Source organism: Astatotilapia calliptera, chromosome 2 (genome assembly GCF_900246225.1).
Source record: "Astatotilapia calliptera chromosome 2, fAstCal1.2, whole genome shotgun sequence".
NCBI classification, from domain to species: Eukaryota; Metazoa; Chordata; class Actinopteri; order Cichliformes; family Cichlidae; genus Astatotilapia; species Astatotilapia calliptera.
The window spans coordinates 37,566,349-37,589,537 of NC_039303.1; the positions used below are offsets into that span (position 1 = coordinate 37,566,349).

General features: G+C 39.9%; 2 protein-coding genes across 12 annotated transcripts in view; one reads left to right on the plus strand and one right to left on the minus strand.

The window, feature by feature from the left end:
* stag3 (STAG3 cohesin complex component) overlaps window positions 1-11,222 on the minus strand; it is a 26,832-nt gene extending 15,610 nt beyond the window's left edge. Inside the window, exons 1-12 of one of the 11 annotated variants that reach the window (XM_026147025.1) lie at window positions 9,840-11,222; window positions 7,151-7,242; window positions 6,541-6,615; window positions 6,173-6,266; window positions 4,601-4,819; window positions 3,784-3,880; window positions 3,406-3,482; window positions 2,801-3,005; window positions 2,305-2,456; window positions 1,490-1,687; window positions 867-965; window positions 265-344 (exon numbers count right to left, since the gene is read on the minus strand). In XM_026147025.1, coding sequence (XP_026002810.1) covers window positions 265-344; window positions 867-965; window positions 1,490-1,687; window positions 2,305-2,456; window positions 2,801-3,005; window positions 3,406-3,482; window positions 3,784-3,880; window positions 4,601-4,819; window positions 6,173-6,266; window positions 6,541-6,569 — 1,250 coding nt within the window. In that variant the 5' untranslated portion in view covers window positions 6,570-6,615; window positions 7,151-7,242; window positions 9,840-11,222. Of the gene's footprint in view, window positions 1-264; window positions 345-866; window positions 966-1,489; window positions 1,688-2,304; window positions 2,457-2,800; window positions 3,006-3,405; window positions 3,483-3,783; window positions 3,881-4,600; window positions 4,820-6,172; window positions 6,267-6,540; window positions 6,616-6,716; window positions 7,083-7,103; window positions 7,243-8,778; window positions 8,839-9,839 lie in introns of those variants that run through there. The other 10 variants (XM_026147034.1, XM_026147085.1, XM_026147016.1 and 7 more) reach the window with 10 other exon arrangements.
* On the plus strand, window positions 9,214-22,204 carry gpc2 (glypican 2). Its single transcript, XM_026147101.1, has 11 exons — window positions 9,214-9,405; window positions 11,233-11,391; window positions 12,439-12,573; window positions 16,649-16,824; window positions 16,925-17,005; window positions 17,796-17,961; window positions 18,663-18,793; window positions 19,526-19,672; window positions 20,484-20,620; window positions 21,449-21,621; window positions 21,702-22,204. The coding sequence occupies exons 1-11, from the start codon at window positions 9,228-9,230 to the stop codon at window positions 21,977-21,979; spliced, it is 1,761 nt and encodes a 586-aa protein (XP_026002886.1). The 5' UTR covers window positions 9,214-9,227; the 3' UTR covers window positions 21,980-22,204.
* Window positions 22,205-23,189: the final 985 nt, after the last annotated feature.

Consider the following 23,189-nt stretch of genomic DNA (forward strand, 5'->3'; position numbering starts at 1 on the left):
CCATCACATATGTTGGTTGAGTAAGCATCTTTATATTTAAAATAAGAAACTGGGTGTTAAAGTTTCTTATTCTGACTTCTAAACGAATGCTAAATGTGTGAAAACAAGACTGAATCACAGAATTGGATATGACTTTTCTGTGATGCAACTCAAAAGTATACACTTCCGGCATTAAAATGTGCTATATTTGGTATACTTTGAGCTCCAACTTTTCCTCAGATAATGAGAACAAAGCATGGGGACGAGAGAGAAAAAGCCCTTTACTGTTGGATCAGCAGCAGCAGATTGACCACTTCCACTGCCACGTCTGGGTCCTTGTCCATCACCATGCTGAGAATTCTCTCCTAAACACACACAGACATTTAGATATGCAGTGGCACATGAACAGAATACTGTTCAATCATGCCAACAGACATTCAGTAGCTATGCATAATGCACCCACATCAACAGACATACATTCACACACACGAGCCCCATCATTAGGCACTAAGCCATGGCATAAATACCATTTATCTGCTGCAGCACATGTGGCTTAGGAGGGTTTTTATATGTTTGAAAAGAGCTTATTAACCATCAGTAATTGGCAGCAATTAATGCACCCAGACATATGCCCAGACAAAGGATAAAACCATAACAACAAACAGGAATGGTGGAAAAAAAACCTCAAAAGGGAAGAAAATACAGGGAGGAGGCACAAAATACTGGGAGGGAAGACATAGGCAGACAACAAAATAGAAACAATAGAAAAAGCTGAAACAATAGATTAAAAGCAGATGCTGAGACAGGCAGACAGTCAAGAGGGAGAAAGAAAAGAGGGAGACAAGAAGAATTAAATGGGCCGAGTCCAATCCAGAGGGATGCCTCACTTTAAATCTGCTGGTGAAAAGCTCCAGGCGCCCAATGAATTCCTTCTCCTGGTACAGACCCTGCAGGGCACGCACACACTGCAGACGCACCGGACTTTGCTGAGGGCGAGGAAAAAACAGAGTATGGTAACACTCTTTCTATAACCTGAATACAGACTTGTGCTCAAGCCTGTACATAGTGGAATTTCTCTTTGTGAAAATGTGAGTCTTCCTTTGTCTGTACATATTCTGCCATAGTGTCGTCTGTAGGAAGTCTACAAGAGCATGAATACCAAAATTGAAGGTTCTCATTGAGGGAAAAAGGAATTTCACATAAAATTACTTCCATCTCTACTGTTGGTTGCACTCAGTGACAAATGATGCTGTTTAATGTGAATAAAGGGATGACATTACAGGAAGTTGTCAGGGTTTTTAATATTCCACCCTTCACCAGAGAAAAAAAACAATCTACTTTTTAGGCGGAAATTAAGCTTAAAATACATATTTGTTTATAGAATGGTCAAAAAGGACAAGACAACACCGAGACTTTGCTATAACTATTTGCAGACAAACAGTGCTTACATGCAGTCACCCTTCCAAAAGTCAGTGGACATACACTTTTTGTCCTCTCTATGTGTGTGTACCTTGTCATGCATGGTCCATCCCAGATATTTAAGACATCCGTCATTAAGGAAGTCCTCAGGGTCCATTTTCAACCAAAGGCCCAACTCTTCAATACACACTCCCCGGATCTCAGGCAATTGGTCCCGATAACGATGCACAAACACACCACGGAAAGTGGCATTCATCATGGAGGACAGCTCCTCTCTGTTTTCTCGCAACTACAACACACAAATATCAAATAGAGCCACTCAGACACACACATACTGTACAGAAAGACTAAATAAATGAGTCCACCAGGACTCCAACACTGTCGGTATATTGATCTGCTGTGGTAACCATCTTTTGCTGAAGTGGGCAGAATAAATAGCAACGACCATTCCTTATAGAACAAAAGGTGATAACTCTGATGATTATCAGATTAACATAGGCACAAAAAACTGTATAAATGCTACTTTACATATTTTACTATTCCTCACAGAGCGTGCACTTCCTGTTGTCCCTGTACTTGCACAACTCAAAAATTAACATGAGCAAAATAGGAAACGTCAGCAAGCACTTAAATCAGATAAGCAGAAGAGAATGGATATTTTGTTAGTAAAATACAAACTATTTCAAACATGACAGCCATTAAACAACCTGGGCAACAAGAGAAGAAAATGTTGGTGTAGTGATGCCAATAATTTTAATTATGTTAAGGGATATTTGCAAAAAATGTTCTTCAATTACTTTTTTCCTAAAGCAGATGTCACAGCTTTAATGTTGTGACCTATGTGTTAACGAAAAAGTGGCTGTGTCTCTAAACTTTTGTTTTTCTTTGTGTGTCTACATGTGTCACCTCTTTAACGGTGGCCTGCAGTTCCTCCAGTCTGTCAGAGGCTCTGTCGTGCGCCCTCTTGCTGTTTTCCGTGTTGTATTGCTGCTGGGTGGTCTGCAGCTGAACAGAAACTACTACAGCTACTTCCACCAACCCCGTCATCAACTTTATGGCTAGCAGAGGAAAACATGGAGATAGAAAAGTCTATAAAGTACTCTCAAACAACATATTATTGCAGAAGGTGTATGTACTTTTTATTGACAAGTACAAAAGCGCAAGTATATTCTTACCAAAAATCAAACCTGCCCAGACTAACCTAATTTTTGATATGCTGCTAAGCTTTATTTGACCTATTATTAATAAAACCTATTAATTAACACACTGCATTAGCAGATTAAAGGCACTCTATGTATCAAGTACAAAAGTAAATTGCACTGAACTACCTTAATCAAAAACTATGCTGTTATAAGTGTTTGTATGCCTTTCTTTTTTTATACACATGAATCAGATCGCTCACCAAGCAGGGTACTGGTGTGTCTGAAGGCTCGGACCTGGGAGTCTGAGAGGCCGGTGAGTAGAGCCAGCAGGGAAGGGAAGAGGTATTCATCATAAACAAGGCTATTCCGACAGGAGCGCACAAGAACCCTAGCAAACTCACACAGGCCTGCTTTGAAACGCTTCAGCTGGGGCCCTGGAGTGCACAGAGGGTAGTTCACTGAATCCTGGAAGAAAAGGGGGGGAAGCAGAGAGACAAAGAGCTTTAAGCTTCCTATTCTATGCTTCATGTAGTTATCTGAAGCACAAACTTCTGGTTTGTTCCGCTAATGACAATTACATCAGTGGAAAACCAAAGTGATTAACTCATTAATGTGTCCATTTATCAGCATTAAATTTTAATGAGAGTTTTCCATCATGCTGTGCTCCAACCTTCAGATCACAATCTCTTGAGACATGAAGGCTATTAAAGTTTCTGAACTAATTCCAGAAGGATGATTTGTAGGCAGAAGACAGACAAAGACTACAAACTACATTCAAACTTTCATTCCTGTAGGAACAAGCTTTATATTTTAAATACATTTTAACCAAACTACAGCTGAACTGCTTTCTTCCCCTTTCCCTCACCTCATTGAACTCTTTGGTTAGGGTGCTGATGATCTCAGCATTTTGCATGCTGTCAAACATCTTTCTGGTAACAACACCTGGACATGAAAAAAGTTAAAGGATAAAGAAACGTTCCAGATTTGGAAATTAAGTAACCCCCCCTCAGATGAACCTAATATTACAATAATTACAATACTTCACCTAGTAATAATTTCATCTACACGATTTCCTCTCATTTTCATTCCACTCTTGCAAAATATCAGTTTTCTCGTCTCAACATTGCATCATTGGGTTACTAGCAGAAACGCTATTGATGACTGAGTCAAAATTTCAATCTCTAAAACTTTCACCCCCACCCCCTCTACTACCCATCTTCTGGCCTGTCTTTTAACCTCTGACCTTTGCATCCGCAGGACTGAACAATGAAGTTGATGAGCACCAGCAGTCCCGCCTCTTGGCTCCGCTTATAGCTGTCCAGCCACTCGTCTACCACCGTCTTAAGATTGACAGGGAGAAAGCAGCCAGTGAAAATGCTTCATTCAGATCAAAGAGCAGATACACACGTTAAGAATATATCAGTCAAACAACATTACTGATTTCAGCTTAAAAACTGGCTTTTTATATGCTCTGCACTATAAGGCGGGAGCTTTTTATTTCCTGGTTAAATCTAAATTGCAGTATGGCAGACACCCATTCACAGAAGCCATTCTCTTGATACTGGAAGTGTAACCTATTGTAAAGCAGTCAACTTTAGCTGAGAACTGTGAAACCTTTTCAGAAGAGATTTCTTTAACTTCCATTTGCCAGAATTTCTGAATGTGCATAATGAGCCTCCCCCCAGAGTCCCCGTCTGCATTGTCTTGCAGTTCTACACTGTAGTGACAGACAATTTATTACTGTATTTCTTTTGTTATGCTGCCTTTCTTTTGTAGTCTTTACCCAAAAGCAGCTATAGCAAGAACAATACTTGGGATAGACAAGTGCTGTCAATCATTGACTACATGGTCCAGTGAGAACACCCGTCTCTCTTAATGTATCAGAGTCACTTGTGTAGGATCACATCAGTCAGCCACTGACAGCACATGATAACCCCTCATTGTCAGCTTCTTTCTCTTATAATTACACATGCTTCATTCAGTACCCCCTCCCTTCATGTGTTTATCTCTAAGCTACCTTCCCCCTTCCTTCCACACTCCTCTGCTTGGGGTTTGCTCACCACCATGGCACTCTTTCCAGAGCAGACAGCATCATAGATATCCTTTGCGCTGATAATCTGGCTCTCCTCGTTCATGCTCCTAACAGATCTAGCGGAGAGCTGCATGGATGTCCCCTGGGAGACGGATTGTGGGGAAGGACCTGGAGGGGTGGGAACTGAGCTGCCACTGGGGCTGGACATCCCCTTCAGTGCAGCATTATGCCTGGTTCTCTTGGGTGGCTTGAGATGAAAGAGATTTATTTAAGGATTTAGAATGCATTTTGCTTGTGACCTGAACAAGCAACATGCCAAAATAAAGTATATTAGACATCTATTATAGTGTTGTTGTCTTTTTGCTGATGACACAGTGATTACCAGTTTGGCCACAGAACCTGGAGCAAAGTATTGTGGATATCTGGATGACTTTGATGTTTTACTTCAGTTAAACACCAAGAAAACAAAAGATTTTTTTTTTAATTTTATTGCTATCAGGCAGGGACAACAACAGGTAGTGGTAAGTGGTAACTGTACTGAATTTGTAAATGAATACAAATACATAGGGATAGTGATTGATGAAAAACTATCATGGGAATCAAGCATAAGTGTCATTTAAAAAAAAAGGATTATAACATTTATACTTGATGAGAAAGTGGAGTCAGTTTGATGTGGGCAGATATATATTGTTCTTTTTTTTATTGGTAATTTGCTGAGAGCACTCTAACTTTTTGTTTTACTGCAATCTCACCTCCCTTACATGGGAGGCACGTCAGCAACAATACAGTCAACAAGTCAGCAACTTTGGGAAGGGTGGTGTAAAAGGGGTGAGAAACCATCAGTGATGAGTTACAGGCTCTTCATGGTGAATACACCATCAGCATGGACATCTAAAGCTCAGAGGTCTTTTATACCTAATCGCATATTTCTGATGAACAAGTCTAGGTGACATGATATGATGTGGATGTTACTTGCAGATAGCTGCATTTGATTTTTGCTGATGCTTCTGCTAATGTCTTTAATCTTGGTGAAAAACCCAGTGACAATATGACAAACTAGTATACTTTTAACATCAGTTCAAAGCCTGGATGAATGGGGAGGATTGCATCAAGGTAGGGCATATGGCCACCAAATGAGGATCATTAAGAATGTGGAGACAAAGTTTGAGAGGCAAGCTTGAAATGGTTTTGACATGTGTAGAGGAGAGATAATGGATACACTGGACAAAGGATGTTGAATATGGACCTGCCAGACAGGAGGAAAGAGGAAGACCACAGAGAAGGTTCATGGATGTAATGAAGGAGGACATGCAGAGGGCAGGTGTGACAGAGGAGGATGCTAGGGACAAGGTGAGATGGAGGCAGATGATCTGCTGTGGCAAACCCTGAGGGGAGTAGCCAAGAGAAGAAAGCGAATAGCTGTGCATGTAATGTCTTTTCTGTTGTAGTTGTATTCATCTGACAGTCACCAAGTGACACAAATGGAATTTCTGAAAGGTCTATAAATACAACATTTGCAGCTATTGTGATGGCAGATTTATCTTTTACAATCACTAATAAAAAAGCAGAAAGTTATTTTAAAGAGAAAACAAAAATCCACCTGCTTAGATACTGCTGGTTTTCTTCGCTTTGTTCCTTTCATGGTGGCCTCATAGTCACTGCCTGAGTCAGTGGGGGAATCTAACTCCTCAAGACTAAAAGACAAGGGAAATAATTGACAAGTTAGACAAAAAAAAAAATCAGCTTTACTGTGATGAATTTAAATGAAGGGTGATAAGAAAACAGGCAGGTATCATTATGAAAAAGTAGAATTATTATACAACCCTTAAGCTATTAGCTTCAGCCAGAGCACCCAGAGCATTAGTAGCAACTTTCACAATGCTTTTTAATATGAACGCTGTCAAATTAGAATTATTATTTTAATTTCTCTTAACCTTTTGACATTTTAACACAAAGTATCAGCATTACCTGTCCAAAGCTGAACTCCCACTTGCCATTTTGGCTGAAGGAATGTACCAGACTCACTATATTCAGGAGTGGAGGCTGTGAAGAAAGATACAGTATAAAATAAAATTAGCAAGATGACAAGCTAAACTTCATTAGCCTGTTTGATAAACTCAACTTATGAAGCTCTTAAGACGCACTTAAAGTATTTCAAATGAAACTACTCAATAACCACCACTAGCAGATTAAGGATATCAGTTTACCACTTGATAATATAGTTAGTGTTGAGTAATTTTCTGCCTTGGCTAACTTTTCTTCCTCCTAAACTGCGAACTGCCGAAAGCGCGCCGCTGTGGATTGTTACTAGAAGGTGATTGGTCCTGGCAGAAAATAACTCGATGTTCATTGGTCAATTCTTCTGCATGGTTGTCTAGTAGTATTGGCAATAAATGGTACCAGTTAAACATATCTCCGTGACTCGCAACCCTTTCACCTTGCAGCTAATTTACTCTTGTGTTCATATAGATAGTTTTCATTATGTATATTGTGTTCATAGGTTTCATGGTTGCATCCATAGCTTGTAGCACCCTGAGGTGGTTGACTGGTCCCTGCCCCGCCACCGCAGGATCCTCACCCCTCAGTTCCCAGTTGGTCCATTGTTCTGTGTTTGAAAGGCTGTGACCAGCGTCAAAACAGCCTGGGTGAAACACAACTTCTGGTCTTCACCTTCAAAATAAAATATTGATGTTCTCATGTAAATCACATGAGATTAATCTAAAGCAGGGATCTCAAACTTAAATGAGCTGTGGGCCACTGCTGGTACGGTCATTTCATTGGAGGGCCACTTTAGTGTACAAGTAGTACAAAAAACCCGAAAAACAAGAAAACACCTACAAATATTTGCAAAAACTTGTGTTTTGTTTGTTTTTTAAAATGTCAAATATTGTATAACCAGACAAAACTGCAAATGTGAACGGAATTTTCTTTTTCTTACTCTTAACTAACTGAAGCCTTTTATCGAACTACCAAATAAACAAATTGGTGCTCTCTTTCTGGCCAGACATGTACTGCTATATTTTGTTCGCATTTAACAAAATAAAAATGGAGACAAGTGTACACATTAGTTTTCTTTACAAATAACTCTCTCGCTGAACTGACACAGCCAATGATTACAAAACAATAATGCAGACTGTCATATAACTAATATTAGACCATGTGTACTGTTTCTCTGGGAAAAGGGATCCTCTTGTCCAACATATTAGGGCAATATCCCACATGAACGGTGACTTATAGATGCATTCATAGTGGAATTCAAAGATGATCGACAGAACAGCCAGTGAAATAACAGTTAGTTAATAGCAGTTATTGCAATAGAAAATGTAAAAGCAGGAAAGTATAAAGACAAACTTTAGCTTCCATGTATGCTGATAAATCCTCTTTCAGCTGCTCCCTTTAGGGGTCACCACAGTGGATCATCTGCCTTCATCTGTCTCACCTTATTCCTAGGATCCTTCTCCATCACATCAATCATCTTCATGTCCTCTTCCACTAAATCCATGAATCTTCTCTGTGGCCTTCCTCCTGCCTGGCAGCTCAATCTTCAATATCCTTTGTCCAATATCCCTCCTTTGCACATGTAGCCTTGCCTCTCTAACTTTGTCTTCAAACTGTCCAACCTGAGCTGTCCCTCTCATGTACTTAGTTTAACCTTGTCCATTCTCATCACTTCGACTGAAAATCTTAGGATCTTAAAGCTGCTCCCTCCTATCTTTTTGTCAGCATTACCATTTCCAAACCATAAATCATAGCAGGACTCACTAATGTCTTATAAAAAAAATTCTTGGACCCTTGGTGCTGCCCTTCTGTCGCAAATCATCCCTGACTCCTCTCCACCTACTCCACCCCCTTTTCACTGTCCGTTGCTTGGATGGCTTGCCCCAGGTATTTAAACTCATCCACCATCTCTGCTCCTTGCAGCTCCACTGTTACACCTGTCTCCTGCTCATTCATTTACTCTTGTTTAACTTGAGGTAATTTTTAAAAAATCACTCATGCATACATCAGTTTTTGCACTATTGTGGCACTTCTACTTTAGTTATACTCTTTATCTATTGTAGACTACTATTTTCGCTGCTGCTGTAAAACAGTTTCCCTTGTGAAATGAATGAAAGTATGAATCAAAATTGGGACTCTTTCTTTCAAATGCTCAAAAATTGTAATAAAAACATGATTATACGGTTGTTGTTTTTGTTATGTCCTTACGTAGTCTTTCTGGCTGTCCCATCAACTACAAGCATCCCCTTTTATTTTGACAGCAGCCCTCCTTCCGGTATCACCCTGGTTACGTCCCGAGTGTTTGACGCAGTTTGCCTGTCAGATGATGCTGTGGGCCGGGAGCGCCTCTTTCACACTCCCATGTATTTACGTACAACAGCGGGTCTCCCAGGAAGGACAAATTAAATGAACACGGCCGATGGAAACGCAGGCCTGTCTGTGATGTAAAAGCCCGGCCCGGATGTTCATTGCACTTATTGGGGAAAAACTATGACTGTTTCAAACGACTGACGATTTGGGATCCCGTTACTCCTTACACTTTTGCGTGCATCCAAACCGGCCAGACATTCATTCATTTATAAGCTGCTGCAACCACAGTCTGGCTTTATCCTTTACTGGAGTCTGCTTTTTTTCCCCCACCAAGTCCTGCAGTGAGGATGGATACCAGGGTGTCTTTTCCCAGTCGTCGGCTGCTGGTACTTCTTTGCACGGCTGCTGCCCTTTTAGGGACCCGGAGCCCTTTGGCTGCAGCGGGGAGAAGCTGCTCGGACACCAGGCAGGTGTACTTGGAGAAGGGGTACAGCACAAGCACCGCTCCGCTGACTCAAATTTCTGGTAAGACTGTTCCTATAGCGCAAAGCGGGAATAAATTAAAGCATACAGTTCTCGGGACCCACATAGGGCAGTCTGTAATGATATGATATAAAAATATATATAAAAAAAAAAATGTTATATGTGTGTGTATATATATATATATATATATATATATATATATATATATATATATATATATATATATATATATATATATATATGGGAAGGTTTAATTGTAAATTTCAGGGTAGGGTGCAGTTATGTCGCAGCAGAAATGTAGGCGCATCAGCATGGGATAAAAATAACATAATGCACATTAAGGTCAGTGTAAACTCACTGCTCCGCACTGCAAGCATCTTTAAGGGAATATTGTAGCAGGAAATGCCCTATAAACACAAACGCAACAAATCTCTGTAGAAAAGTGATAAAGAAGTACAAGGTGGCTCCAAACTCACTAAACGCCCCAGAGAGCCGTTGTAGGATCACCACGGTGAGTTTTTACCCCCCAAGAGAAACAATGCAGTATGGTTTAAAACAAATTACACCCGCCCCCTCCTCCTCTCTGTGCGGTTTAAATTGGATGATTAAGGGGATGAGCAAATTGCCAACACCGGTGCAACAAAGAACCTCGCCCCTAATTAGTCTTTGCCTACTGGCTCACTGTTAAATCCCTGCATATACACCCATAGGCTCTGTTCACCGCTGATAATCTTATTTTGAGAATGAGAAGATTGGATGCGGATTACAAACACTTAGATTTTGAATAATTTGAAGTTGGTGATGGGGTAGAACAGAGGAGGGGGGTACAAGAAAGTGGATTTTAGATGTTAAATTGTTCAAAATAAAAATGTCTGATCATGTGAGGGTGCAAATGACAGAGTGAAGATGTAGCTTACTTCTTGGAGGTTTAGCTTTGCATGTAAATCAGTGAGCGGATGTGTCTGCTCCTCTCAGACACACATAGAGCTGCTTTTAAAAGTGATTGTGAATAAAATGTATGTTTGAAGTGTTTTTTCCCCCCTCCTTTTCTTTCACAGCAATTTAGCTTAGTGTGTGAGGCAACTGCAGAATAGATTTTATTTGGTGTGTGTGTGTGCATGTGTGTGTGTATGTTGGGCTATCACTGCCTGAGTCTTGGCTCACTGTCCCGTGGGCCAGGGGAGCAGATGGCTGGGAGAGTGAAGGATGAAGGGAGGCAGTTTAGCAATGGAAATAGAGGGATGAGAGAGGGCTAATAGTGAGAGACACAGGGAGAACAAAAGAGGCAGAGAGGAACATCGGCCAGGGTGGAGTTAGGAATCAGACTTTCGGCTCTATTAACAGGCGCAATATTCATGTCGGATGCAATATGATAGAAACAAAGAATTCAAGGCTTTTGCATATTTTGAGTACTCCTGTGTTATCCCCCCCCCCCCCCCCATCTCCCCCTCCTGTGTGTGGTTTGCATATATCATTACCTCAGACATATCAAAGACCCAACCTGGGCTGACAAAGAAAGACAGATTGAAGTTGAATAATTCATGCATGGAAATTAAATTTTTTCTACCACGGCGTTATCTTTAATAAGATTTCCCCACTGAATGGACTGACAAGTAGAGGAATTGACTTTCAAACTAAAAAAAAATCAGCTTTGACCTCCATAATGGAAATTGGCCTTGCACTTAATAATACATTTTAGTCATAAAAACAGCACAAAGTGCTTCACAAAACCAAGTGCATATATAAAGTAGAACCATATAATTACATATAGTTAAAAAAACCCCAAGGGAATCAGATTTCTCACCATAGGTTTAACTGTGGGATCAATCCTTGCTTTCTCTTATGGCCTTTCTTTTATGTTTGTTCCAGGTGAGCACCTGCGGCTCTGTCCTCAGGACTACACTTGCTGCTCCAGTCAGATGGAGGAGACTCTGGCCCAGCAGAGTGAAAGGGACTTCCTCAAAGCAGTTTCAGACAACAGCCAGTTTCTCTTGACCACCTTTACCCAGAGACACCGCAGGTTTGACGGTGAGAGGCTGACACCTTAGTAGTTCTTGTGTTTGTAATGGGAACATTATTTGATTTGAAGCTGATTAAAAGCTAGTTATTACTTTTGATACCATAGTTTGTGAAAAAATGACCCTCCCCAAAATTAAACCAGTGAGTTTTAATTATAAAATGACCTTCCTAATTTAATTCAGATGATACTTCTGCGCTATTAAAATTACAGCTAAATGCTTGAAGCACAGCAAAGCAAATATATTAAAATGCTTGTTACTTATGTAATTTCAGCAACTGTGAGGCATTTTCATACAAGTGGCGACTCACAAGAGACTGATTATAAAACTAGATACAAATCAAGCAACCAGGGCCAAGCTATCCTGCATTTTAGTCTGTAACTTTTTTTTTTTTTTGCTCTAAATAACATTTTCCATAATGCAGCTAAACACCATATTTAACTGGAGAAAATCCCAGTTGAGGTCTCCCATTAAAAATATATAACCTGCTTGTCTAAGCTGAATTAACTATGATTATGCTGCTATGATTTTGCCAGGGTTATACAGACATAGAAGTCTTTATGAAAAAAGGTTTCACTGGAATTGTAAGACTAGTTTATAATGACTTATAATCTATAAACTTGTATAAAGTTTTTGGAAAACCCAAATATTTTTATAGTGCTCTGTATCTGGGAGATTTTATCAGTCATTGTTTCAAATAATGCGTCTACAGCTGCAGGTTTGTAGCAGCCACAGTACAGAGCTGAATTTACACTTTCTCCTCCTACCTGCAGTAGACTGCTATCACCCTTCCTCACACTTTTATATAATATATAATGATGAGTCATGTAAAGACGCTTAAGGAGTGGGAGACTGCATATGAGTCTTAAAGATGGATTTTAAATAGAGTACATTTTGTTAAACCCATTTACCAGTGTGCAGGATCTGAGCTGATAATCTTTCAGGGAAGGGAGGAGGGTGAGGGAGCGCCTACATAGAAACCTGGCCGAGATATTAGAGAAAAAGAGGGTGGGTGACCAGTTTGTAGCTAATCGCTGCTTTTTCTGTCTCTGCACAGAGTTCTTCAAAGAACTTATAGACCTTTCAGAGAAGTCTATGAACCAGATGTTTACCAAGACCTATGGCCTGCTCTTCACCCAGAACGCACACGTCTTCCAAGAGCTTTTCCTGGAGCTTCGCAGATATTATTCTGGTTGGTTTTAACACTCCTTTGTCCACCTTGACAGTCATAGAGATAATTAATGATTTTGGCAAAGATATGTCAGCTAGGTTGGATCAGAGACATTGTAAAATAATTCAATTCAGTTCAGTTCAATTCAGTTTTATTTATATAGCATTAAATCACAACAACAGTAGCTTTAAATTACTTTATACTGTAAGGCAAAGATCCTACAATAAAGAAAAAAGAGAAAGCCCCAGCAGTCATATGACCCCCTATGAGAAAATGCTTTGGTGACAGTGGGAAGGAAAAACTCCCTTTTAACAGGAAGATACCTTCAGCAGAACCAGGCTCAGGGAGGGGCGGGGCCATCTGCTGCGACCGGTTGGGGTAAGGGGAGGAAGACAGGACAGAGACATGCTGTGGAAGAGACCGAAACATTATGAATCACTAAAAATTTAACGCAGAGAGGTGTATAAACACATGCTAACAAAAAAAAAAGCGAGTGAAAAAGGCAACTGAAGAAGAAACACTTAATGCATCGTGTAAATCCCCCAGGAGCATATACTTATTGGAACATAACTAAAGGAGAATTTAGGGTCACCTTATCCAACCCTAACTATATGCTCTATCAAAAATGAAAATTTTAAGCCTAATCTTAAAAGTTTACTCTCATGACTCCAAACTGAAAGCTGGTTCCAAGGAAGAGAGGCATGAATATGCCCATTGAAGGGCATATCCTGGTCAAGAACTACTCAAAGATCCCTCACAGTCTTACTAGAGGTCAAGTTAATGCCATCCAGATTATCTGGTTAGATACTGTATTTGTAATGCTTTTAGGGCCGAGTACAATGGCCTCAGTTTTTATTGAATTTAAAAGTAGAAAATTAGAGGTAATCCAGGTCTTTATTTCTTTAAGACATTCCTACAGTTTAACTAATTAGTGTGTATTATCTGGTTTCATGAATAGATAAAGTTGGGTGTCATCTGCATAGCAGTGTAAATGTATGCTATGCCTTCTGATGATACTTCCTAAGGGAAGCATGTATAATGCAAACAGAATTAGTCCTGGCATAGAACTCTGTGGAACTTCATAATTAACCTCAGTGAATGAAGAGGACTCTCCATTTACATGAATAAATTTAAATGGTCAAATCGTGGCTTTTTAAGTAACAGTGTAAGAACTGCCAGATTAAAGGCCTGTGGTAAATACCTGATTAATAGAAATAGGTTGATCACATTTAAGATTAATGGTAGGAAAGAAAGAAAAAGAGTCTAAATAAATATCAATGGTACTGAAAGTAGCTGCACATAATGCTACTTCTGTGTGATGGTTATGACAAATTTTTTCTTTAATGGTTAAAATTTTATTTGTGATGCTTGCAACAACAGAGCTCTGTAGTACTCTTTCAGTGCTGAAAGAGAAACCTAGAGTTGTTCTTATTTTCTCTAATCACTAATTAATCCCTAATAAATCAGTGATAAAATGGTCTAGCTTGAAAGAGGGTTTTTCATAAAGCAGCAAACTAAGTTTCCAGGATAAATGATTATCTAAATTAGTGAGACATCATTTCCTCTTCAGCTTATGAGTTGTCTGCTTTAAGGTGCACATTTGAGAGTTATAGCAGGTGTCTGTCTTTTTCACAGGAGCTACATTATCCAGAGTCGTATGCAGTGAAGAAGTAAAATAATTAACAAGATAATCGACCTCTGTGGGAGTAGTGTTCTGGTAGCTGCTCTGCTCTGTGTTGGCACAAGGCATAGGAGAAGATGACAGTGGATGAATTATATCCTTTAACCTAGTTACAGTACTTTCATAAATACATTTATTGTGATAAAATCTATATACTACTGCTGTGTAATCCATTGTAAATTTAAATGCTATTAGGAAATAATCAGACAAAAGAGGGTTTGAAGGAAATGCTGATAAATGTTCAGTATAACGCTATATATCAGAAAAAGCTCTAGAGTGGGATTAAGGTGGTGGGTGGGATCTTTTACATTGTGAAAGAAGCCAACTGAGTCTAATAATACATTTAATATGGATGTTAAAATCACCCACAATATTTATTTTATCTGAGCTGAGCACTAAATCAGATAAAAAGTCTGAGAATTCAGACAGAAATTATAAATGATAACAAATATGACTGGTTTATGAGTTTTCCAGCACGGGTGGGCAAGGTGAAGCATCAGGCTTTGAAATGAATTAAAACTCTGTCTGAGTCTTTGGTTGATTAACAAGCTGGAGTGGAAGATTGCTGCCATTCATTACAAGTATCGTTATTACTAAAGGAGTCTGTGGAGTAACACTTTCCCTGGGAGCAGGAAAGTGCAGGAGGGACAGGTGAAAATGCCATGCTACTAGCTAGCTGGCTACAAGTTGAGCTAGCAAATCCCTAAAGAGACAGTGAATACTGTGAATGTAATTAGTGAGTGAATCAACAGAGAGTATGCTTTGGATAAAGCATGTGAAGATTACTCTATGAAAAAAGTTGTTACGTATACGTTTTTAATTAAATTGACAGAAAAACAACAGGAACAGGAAGTGATACATAATCAAAGAGAGAACAAACTGAGAGAAGGAGAATATCACAAATCAACTTTGTACATGGTTTTTAGCAAGTTCTACACATGCAGTTTTAAATTAAATTCAGATAATCCTTGAAAATAACTTCCCTAATAAGTGCACAGTAAGTGACCAAGTGCACAGGGTTGTCAGGCTTGCTGCTGAGTGGACTTTGGTTGGCTCTGCCATATAAAAGAAGGAGATTAGGGATATAATGATGGTTTACTGATCCAAAACACAAATGGCAATCACTAGCTTCCAATCCAAACAACATAGAGGGAAAAATCCACGTTCTATTCCACAGTGTTAAAACAGTAATTTAAGTAACCTGCCTGGCATATGTAGTCTACAGTGGGCTCCAGTACCACCACGAGGAAAGAATGACTGCAGGGAAATGTTTAAAAAGACTGATCTCTGTTTAAAGAGGTACAATAATTCCTTCCGACACTGACATTTATGTATAGTTCAGACAGTCCACGTCCATGTTGTGGTAAATCAGCAGTTATAGACAGCAATAAAAAAAGCATCATTGTCTTTTGAGGGGAACCGACATGCCAGGAAAAACTGGAGGAAAAAAGGAGAGCGAGAATTGGATTCCCACAGATGCCAGACCATTTCTATTTTTGTTCCGGATCGTTCTGTTTTTGGCTTCACAGCCGCTCACTGACTCCTCCATCTGCAGGCTGCTAAGTCAGCCTGTCCTTCTCTGCCAAACAGCATGTATGGCTAATTTAAGGCAGTATAGTAGACTACAGATTGGAGATTCACATGCTCATTCTGTAGAAACACTCAAGCAGACAAAACATTATGGATACTATCATGTTCTAAAGCAGAAAACATTTAGTGTTCAGATTTATGTTATCATTAAAAAAAAAAGTGTTCATTTATCAACTGGATTAAGTTTTATTAAATTTTATAAATTTTATGTAGTTTTATAAATTTTTTTGATTACAATATTTTTAACCAAAGTGAGACATGCGACTTCGCTAGAGTGTTATTTAAAGAAGCAAGGACAGAGTTTGCTCTAAAATCTCCATCTTTCCCCCAAAACTGTTGTTTCTCAAATGCATCAAAAATTATTAAGTGAGATATTTAAAGCAATGTCAATCAGACTTCTCCATAGCTTGTACTGTGTGTTTAGCCAAGGAGAAAAACACTTTAGTAAAACAATCAGGTATTTATAAAAGTATTTTTCTGTACTTTCCTTCAAAAACCTTGGAATTTTAATGCACACACTTCAGCAGTTAGTCATTTGTATGCTGAATGCAAAATAAACAGCGCATATAAATATTGAGAATGTTTTTTTGTCCTTCTAGCTGTTCAAATATGGCCGCACTTACCAAACTAATTTATCTGATGGTTTTTATAGCTTAACATAGCTTTTATTGGAAGAAGATGAGAGAAATCTGTCTTTAAATACTCTCCAACAGCATTGTCGTGGTGAGATCCATTCTAACTGCAGTGACTCTTTTTCGAAGCATTTATCAGATAAGAAAAAAAACATATTCTTATATAGTATAACTGTTACTCTATTGTTCACAGGGGGAAGTGTGAGTCTGGCAGAAGTTCTGTCAGATTTCTGGTCCAGACTTGTGGAGCGGGTCTTCTCTCTGGTAAACCCCCAGTATCAGTTCAGTGAGGACTACCTAGAGTGTGTCAGCAAGCACGCCGAACAGCTGCAACCATTTGGGGATGTCCCTCGCAAACTTCGTGTACAAGTGTGTATATAGTAAAATCTACAGAGCTCATATATACTGTACTTATATAGCAGGATGGCAAAGGGGGACCCTAATCTGTTATCTTTGGTTTGACATTCAGGTGTCGAGGGCTTTCATAGCAGCCAGAGCATTATCTCAAGGGCTTGCCACTGGTCGGGACATTGTCAACAAAGCAACAAAGGTGAGTGGCTCTTATTCAGCATCTCTTCATGCTTATCTTGAGTGGAATATTTAATACCAAGATGGCATTGATGATATTCTGCTGTCTAAAGCATACTGGCAAGCAATTATATGGTAAATGGATGTATTTATATAGCGCTTTTACTAGTCCCTAAGGACCCCAAGGCCCTTTACATATCCTGTCATCCACCCATACATTCACACACTGGTGATGGCAGCTACATTGTAGCCACAGCCACCCTGGGGCGCACCGACAGAGGCGAGGCTGCCGGACACTGGCGCCACCGGGCCCTCTGACCACCACCAGTAGGCAACGGGTGAAGTGTCTTGCCCAAGGACACAACGACTGAGACCGTCGGAGCCAGGGCTCAAACCAGCAACCTTCCGATTACAAGGCGAACTCCCAACTCTTGAGCCACGATCGCCCCTGCGATCCTTTCATTATGTTCTTGTTTAAATGGCTAGTCACTCAAAAACACAATAGTTAGTCTAGACTTTATAGAGTAATCCTGTTTATTAGATTATCAGACATTTAATCTAAACTTTGAAGCAAAAACAAAATCATCTTGTTACCAGCAGGAAGTGAATCATTATCCAGACAAGTCCACACTAAACTGCTGGCCCTGTAGTGTGAACTGGTAACTGAGTAAATTAGTTTTTCTAAACATAACTTTGAAGTTCTTCAGCTGTGGTTGACTTTTGGAGCTGCAAATATGTAAAACCGCTTTGTTAAGTAATGGTCATTGTGTGTTTATGTATTTAATCCATTTTATTCTGTCCTTTGCTTTCAGTTAACTGCAGATTCAGAGTGTGTGCGTGGCCTGATGCGTCAGTGGTACTGCCCACTGTGTCGAGGTATGCCCTCCGTGCGCCCCTGCCGCTCATTGTGCCTTAACGTGATGAAGGGCTGCTTAGCCAATCAGGCTGACTTGGACACCGAATGGAACAATTTCATTGGTGGGTGATGGAGTATCTTTATATGTGATTTCATAGGTAGTGGATGGCACATTTTAAAAAGCTAAAGCTTTTGAAGAACCTGATTTTCAGCATCATTTTTAGATCTTTAAGCATAGGAGAGTCAGCGTCTAAGCACTTTGAATTATTCTCATCATAATTAAACCAGACATCCCAAAAAGTAGCATCCTTTCTTGTGCCCCTGTCACTCATTTACTTTCACGTCCTTTTCCCTAATGAGTTCCTCCTCCATTAATCATTCATGCCTCTCTGCTCCTTCACAATTGATCTGTCTTCCTGTGTTTCCTTTCTCCTTTCATCAAACCCATACATTCCCTCTATTTTTTCTTTTCATCTGGAGTGCTTCCTCTTACCTTTCATCGCTCCATCCATGCCTGCTGAACTCAAAACCATTTTACCCTCATGCAGCCTTTTGTCTGACCACCATTCTCCTCTCTTTTTCACGCTTTATATTGTGACAGCTTGCTTCTTTATTTTACTGAACACCCCTTAAAGAGATGTAAATCACACTCTTTTAGCTGGTTGGCCAGGGGGGAGATTCCAGACACACCACTGTCTTGACATTCATCAGGCTCTACAGAAGCCCACCTACACACAGTTTTTTTCTTCTTCTGTATATTACCTGAAAGTGAGAACTAAAGTCAAAGCAAACTTTATCACCCTACCATCTCTATGTTTTTCAGATGCTCTGTACCAGGTTTCAGAGAAGCTGGAGGGGCCTTTCAACATGGAGCTTGCAGCCGACTCTATCTCTGTAAAAGTGTCAGAGGCCATTATGCACATGCAGGAAAACAGTGTCAGCATCTCCAGCAAAGTAAGAAAGCACAGCAGACGATCAGTACATAAAAATGAAAACCAAATGAGCATTGTTATATTTTTTTATTGCTTTCCGAGAGTTTGGCAATTGTGAATCAATCGAGTGAAATGTTAACTGAACCTTTGAGAGGACATGCAAATGATCTTCTTCGATATTCAAGCAAAAGCTGTAATCTTAATTATTGTTTAATTTCATTTTTAATCTTTCTAATGAGACAGCATGCAGTAAAGATGAGAACATGATAGCCTCGGAGTATGATTAAAACATGGCAGACATCCCAGGAGTGAATCCTCCAGAGAGACACCCACGTCTTGTTAGAAACAGAGAAGCTCCTGGTTTGTGTTGGTAGTGCTTTAAGGAACAGACAGCTCTCTGCTTTACAATCCAGCTTTGTGCGACTGCACTCTAATAGAGCGTGACTGTTGAGGTTAGGGGGAGCTTTTTCAACATTGTTCAGTTACAACATTTTTGTCTGTAGACGTCATTGACTCTTTTCCCCAGAAATCAAAGGTCCCTGGTGTTTTTTTAAGCTTTAATTCAAAACTTACATCAAAGCTACCTTTTTTCTCTTAGAAGAAAGCACTGAGCCTTTTGCACTTATTCTTTAGGTGTTGTTAGAAGAAATTCTACGAAATCACATATTAGTTCGAGAATATACAGTTTTCTTGACACAACATAGAAGAATCTTCTTAATCTTAATCTTAAAACTGCTCTTGCTGTGTACCTCAGGTGTTCCAAGGCTGTGGAAACCCCAGGCCAGCTCCAGCAAGGTCCAAACGCTCGCCCAAAGAGTCCGGGGGCAACAGGAGGCCTTTCCGCACCTACACTCCTGAAGAGAAACCCACCACTGCTGCAGGCACCAACCTGGATCGATTGGTAAGGAGCAAACAGCACGGTGACGTGGTACCAGTAGGAATTCTTAATCTTGGGTTGCACTTACCTGTCAATAAAGGTAAAAAAAAAGAAAAGAAATCAGCTAAGGCCTAAAATTATTGTATTTCTGCTGTATTTGCCATTTGGTGCTTGCTAAGTACCATCCATTGGCCATTTAGTGCTTTTTCACTAAGAGAGACAAAGTGCTTACATTGAAACCAGATAAAACCCTTTGAAGTGGTTCGAGATGCTGATGAATGACTGTTTTTGGTGGGTTCATGATAAGTGCCACTTTTCACATGTTACAGTGAGCAATTTGGAACATTGTTGATACAGAAATAGATACTACTTGTTTTAATGGTGCACAATTTACCCTTTTGTGTTGAGCAGTCTTTAAATATATCAGGAAAAAACTGTAAGAATGTCGCACATGTTTGCTCTGCACATGAATCTGATTCAGATCAAGAGGGGGAAAAAAAGGGGAAAAAAACCCCCAAAACACTAAAATAAGTCAGAGCGACTAATAACAGAGAGTCCTGTGGTTAGAACCCAGACAGAATTTCTGTGAATAGTGTGGTCTTGCAAGATAGAAATGCCTAAATAAAAAGAGCTTCAGATCAGAGCACAGACGAAGGGGGTATTAGATATTTATATCTGTTTATAAGACTGAAAAGAAATGTCGTTTAAGAGCTGACCCAGAAGCAAAGCTGTATTAGGTTTTTACCTTTACCCAGCATCAGCCCTGCAGCTTTCATACAAAGATACTTTAAAACCATGTCTGAGTCATAGCCAGTTTCCTTCCACCTCCACACAGGTTACCGAGCTGAAAGAGCGACTGCGGCCCATGCGGGGCTTCTGGGTGTCCCTCCCACACACCATCTGCAACGATGAGAAGATGGCTGCCGACGTCACTAATGAGGACCGCTGCTGGAACGGGCAGACCCGGGGGAGGTGAGCGAGATCAGAGCAAAAGGCTGCTGAGGGGAGGGTCTGTACAGGCGGAGGAGGAGGAGTGAGTGAGTGATGGTGCAGAGGTGGAAGGATGCAACAGATGGAACTGAGTTTATTTAATTATGCCACCGCCACTCACCCACATGTTCTCTACCTGGGTCTGCTTGTTCTGTGTACATACCAATGAATCAAGCTCATTTGAGAAGAAACACTAGTGAGTGTGTTACACAGAAAGAGGGGAACTGATTGTCCACCGTCATCAGTCAGCATTTTATATAAAAGCACATCCATCTTCAGTCACAAACCAGATGTGCTGGCTGTGCTATAATTATCTTGTATTATCACATATACAATAAGTGATAATAACTGTGAAATGTCCTTTGGGCATTCCAGATTGTAACTTTAAAAATATATATGGTGCAGCTAACTGTCTTATAAGCAAAAAGTGATACATGCATTATTAAAAATTCAATAAAAACTTGACATAAAACAAACCAATAGCTGCTGAAACATTGTGCTCTGTACCGAAAATGTCAGCCCAGTGGTCCAGGCAGCCACATGAAACCAGAGTCAGTGGGATTAATCCTCTGGGGACTGTTAGTGTCTGTACAAAATGTCACAGCAATCCATCAGATGATGACTGCTGAGATGTTTCTGTCTGGACTAAAGCAAAGGGACTGATTGGCCATAACCATCTCTAGAGCCTAGCCATTAAAGATTTGATTACAACGGGTATCACTGCACATAAACCTTTAGTGTTCTTAAGGAAATTAAATAGCAGAGAATAAGCTACTATGTATGTGAATGCCTCTTTGTGCGTATGCTCAGGTACCTGCCAGATGTGACAGGTGACGGTTTGGTGAGCCAGATCAATAACCCTGAGGTGGAAGTGGATATTGCACGTCCAGATGTGAGGACCAGGCAGCTGATCATGGAGCTGAGGGTGGTGACCAATAAACTGAGGCATGCTATGAGTGGACAGGACATGGACTTCATGGACAGTGAGTGTTCCTAAAATTTTGACTTGATATTCTTATATCTGCTCCATATTTCAGATGAAAATGTGCTTTTCCTGTTTCAGGTGAGGAAGGCAGTGGCTCAGGAGGTGGAGATCATGGCGAAAGGTACAATCATGACTGGCCAGGTTATGGGCCTTACTCTCCACCCTACACCAAACCCTCAAATAACCCCGCCTCCAACCCTGCAAAGCCGCCTCGAGGCCGAGACAGAAACGGGTCCAAGTGGAACAGAAACAACGGGCAGGGACGGGTTCGATCTGCAGCTGGTCTGCTCTCTTTCTCCCTGTTTTCTTTGTTGCCTCTGCCTTTTGTGGTCACTGCTGCCACCATGTGGAGATAGCTGGTTATTAAAGTGTGGAAGTGAGGGGAAAATTTCTGTCATGCTGGAGTCTAAAGCACATTATTAAGAAAATAATTGCCATTCCATTCGGTTACACCAGCATTAAACAACAGTAAAAACAGACTAATTCAGCAATAATCAAAAACCTGTTTACAGCACTGAATATTTTTCCTACTCCCCAAGCAACTAATGAGAAATAAAACACACTGATAATTAAAAACACAACTTAAAAATATCATCTTTTATTTTTTTAGTGTCATGTTTGACTGATTGGCTTTAGATGCTGAACGGTGTGCAGTGCTGGGAGTCTTAAGGGGAACAAAGGAATAAACTTTTCAACATCAAATGAATTGGCAGGATGTGTGGGTGATGGCGGTGACCACTTGGTGGTCTGTGAGGTAGAGATTAGCCGTGCCCATAATTACTATGTAGTTTCAGTGAGCAGCTGATTTAACGTACATTTGTTTGCTGCTTCTCTCTTTAAATTAAGTTTCAGTACATTGGAGTTCAGTTTAGCTGTGGTTCGTTTAATTAATTTTTCCATCTTTTTAAAGCAGTAAGATAAAGTTTTTTAAATTAAAGCGCCATACTTTGGCTTGGAAACATTTGAAAAAGGCAAAAGTGTGACTCTTGAAACCAAACAATGGGCTGATTTTGAATGTAAAAGCTCAAACCAAGTTGGGTTGCTTATATCAGTGTAATGTATTGCTGTTTTTAATTTATTTGTAATATCATATTTTGTTTTATTATTATTTCAAGACAATGGCTGTGTGTTTTCTTCTAATGTAAGTTTGTCTTTCAAGTTCTCTGGTGGTGAAAAAAGGGAAAAATCAAGTTGTATTAATACTTTTTTGTAAACCAGTCATTTTAAAATATTATCCTATACATCAGAACACTTATTATCAGCTGTAGTTTTCTGGCTTCTTTACTTCTAAACAGAGAGGGGTAAAGAGCATCATGTGTGAGTGTGTGCGTATGTGTGCGTTTGCGTGATCGTTTTATAATGTTTGTTATATGTGCCGGTCTTGTTGAGAGGATGCTGGGACCTTTTTTAATAGTATGCTTTTGTACTTATTTTTCCTAAAAGCAACAAAAGTTGTTGAAAACAGTCGGTGAGCACGCTACGTATTGTAACGTTGGACTGAATGGTTTCAGAGAGAAAAATGATGTCAGAACTTAGATGATGGTTCTTAATTTTCATGTGCTGTTT

Coding starts and splice junctions, on each gene's coding strand:
- gpc2 (XM_026147101.1), top strand. CDS start 9,228: ATGGATACCAGGGTGTCTTTTCCCAGTCGTCGGCTGCTGGTACTTCTT. Junction 11,392..12,438: donor GAGACACCGCAGGTTTGACG/GTGAGAGGCTGA, acceptor GTCTCTGCACAG/AGTTCTTCAAAGAACTTATA. Junction 17,006..17,795: donor TTGTCAACAAAGCAACAAAG/GTGAGTGGCTCT, acceptor CTTTGCTTTCAG/TTAACTGCAGATTCAGAGTG.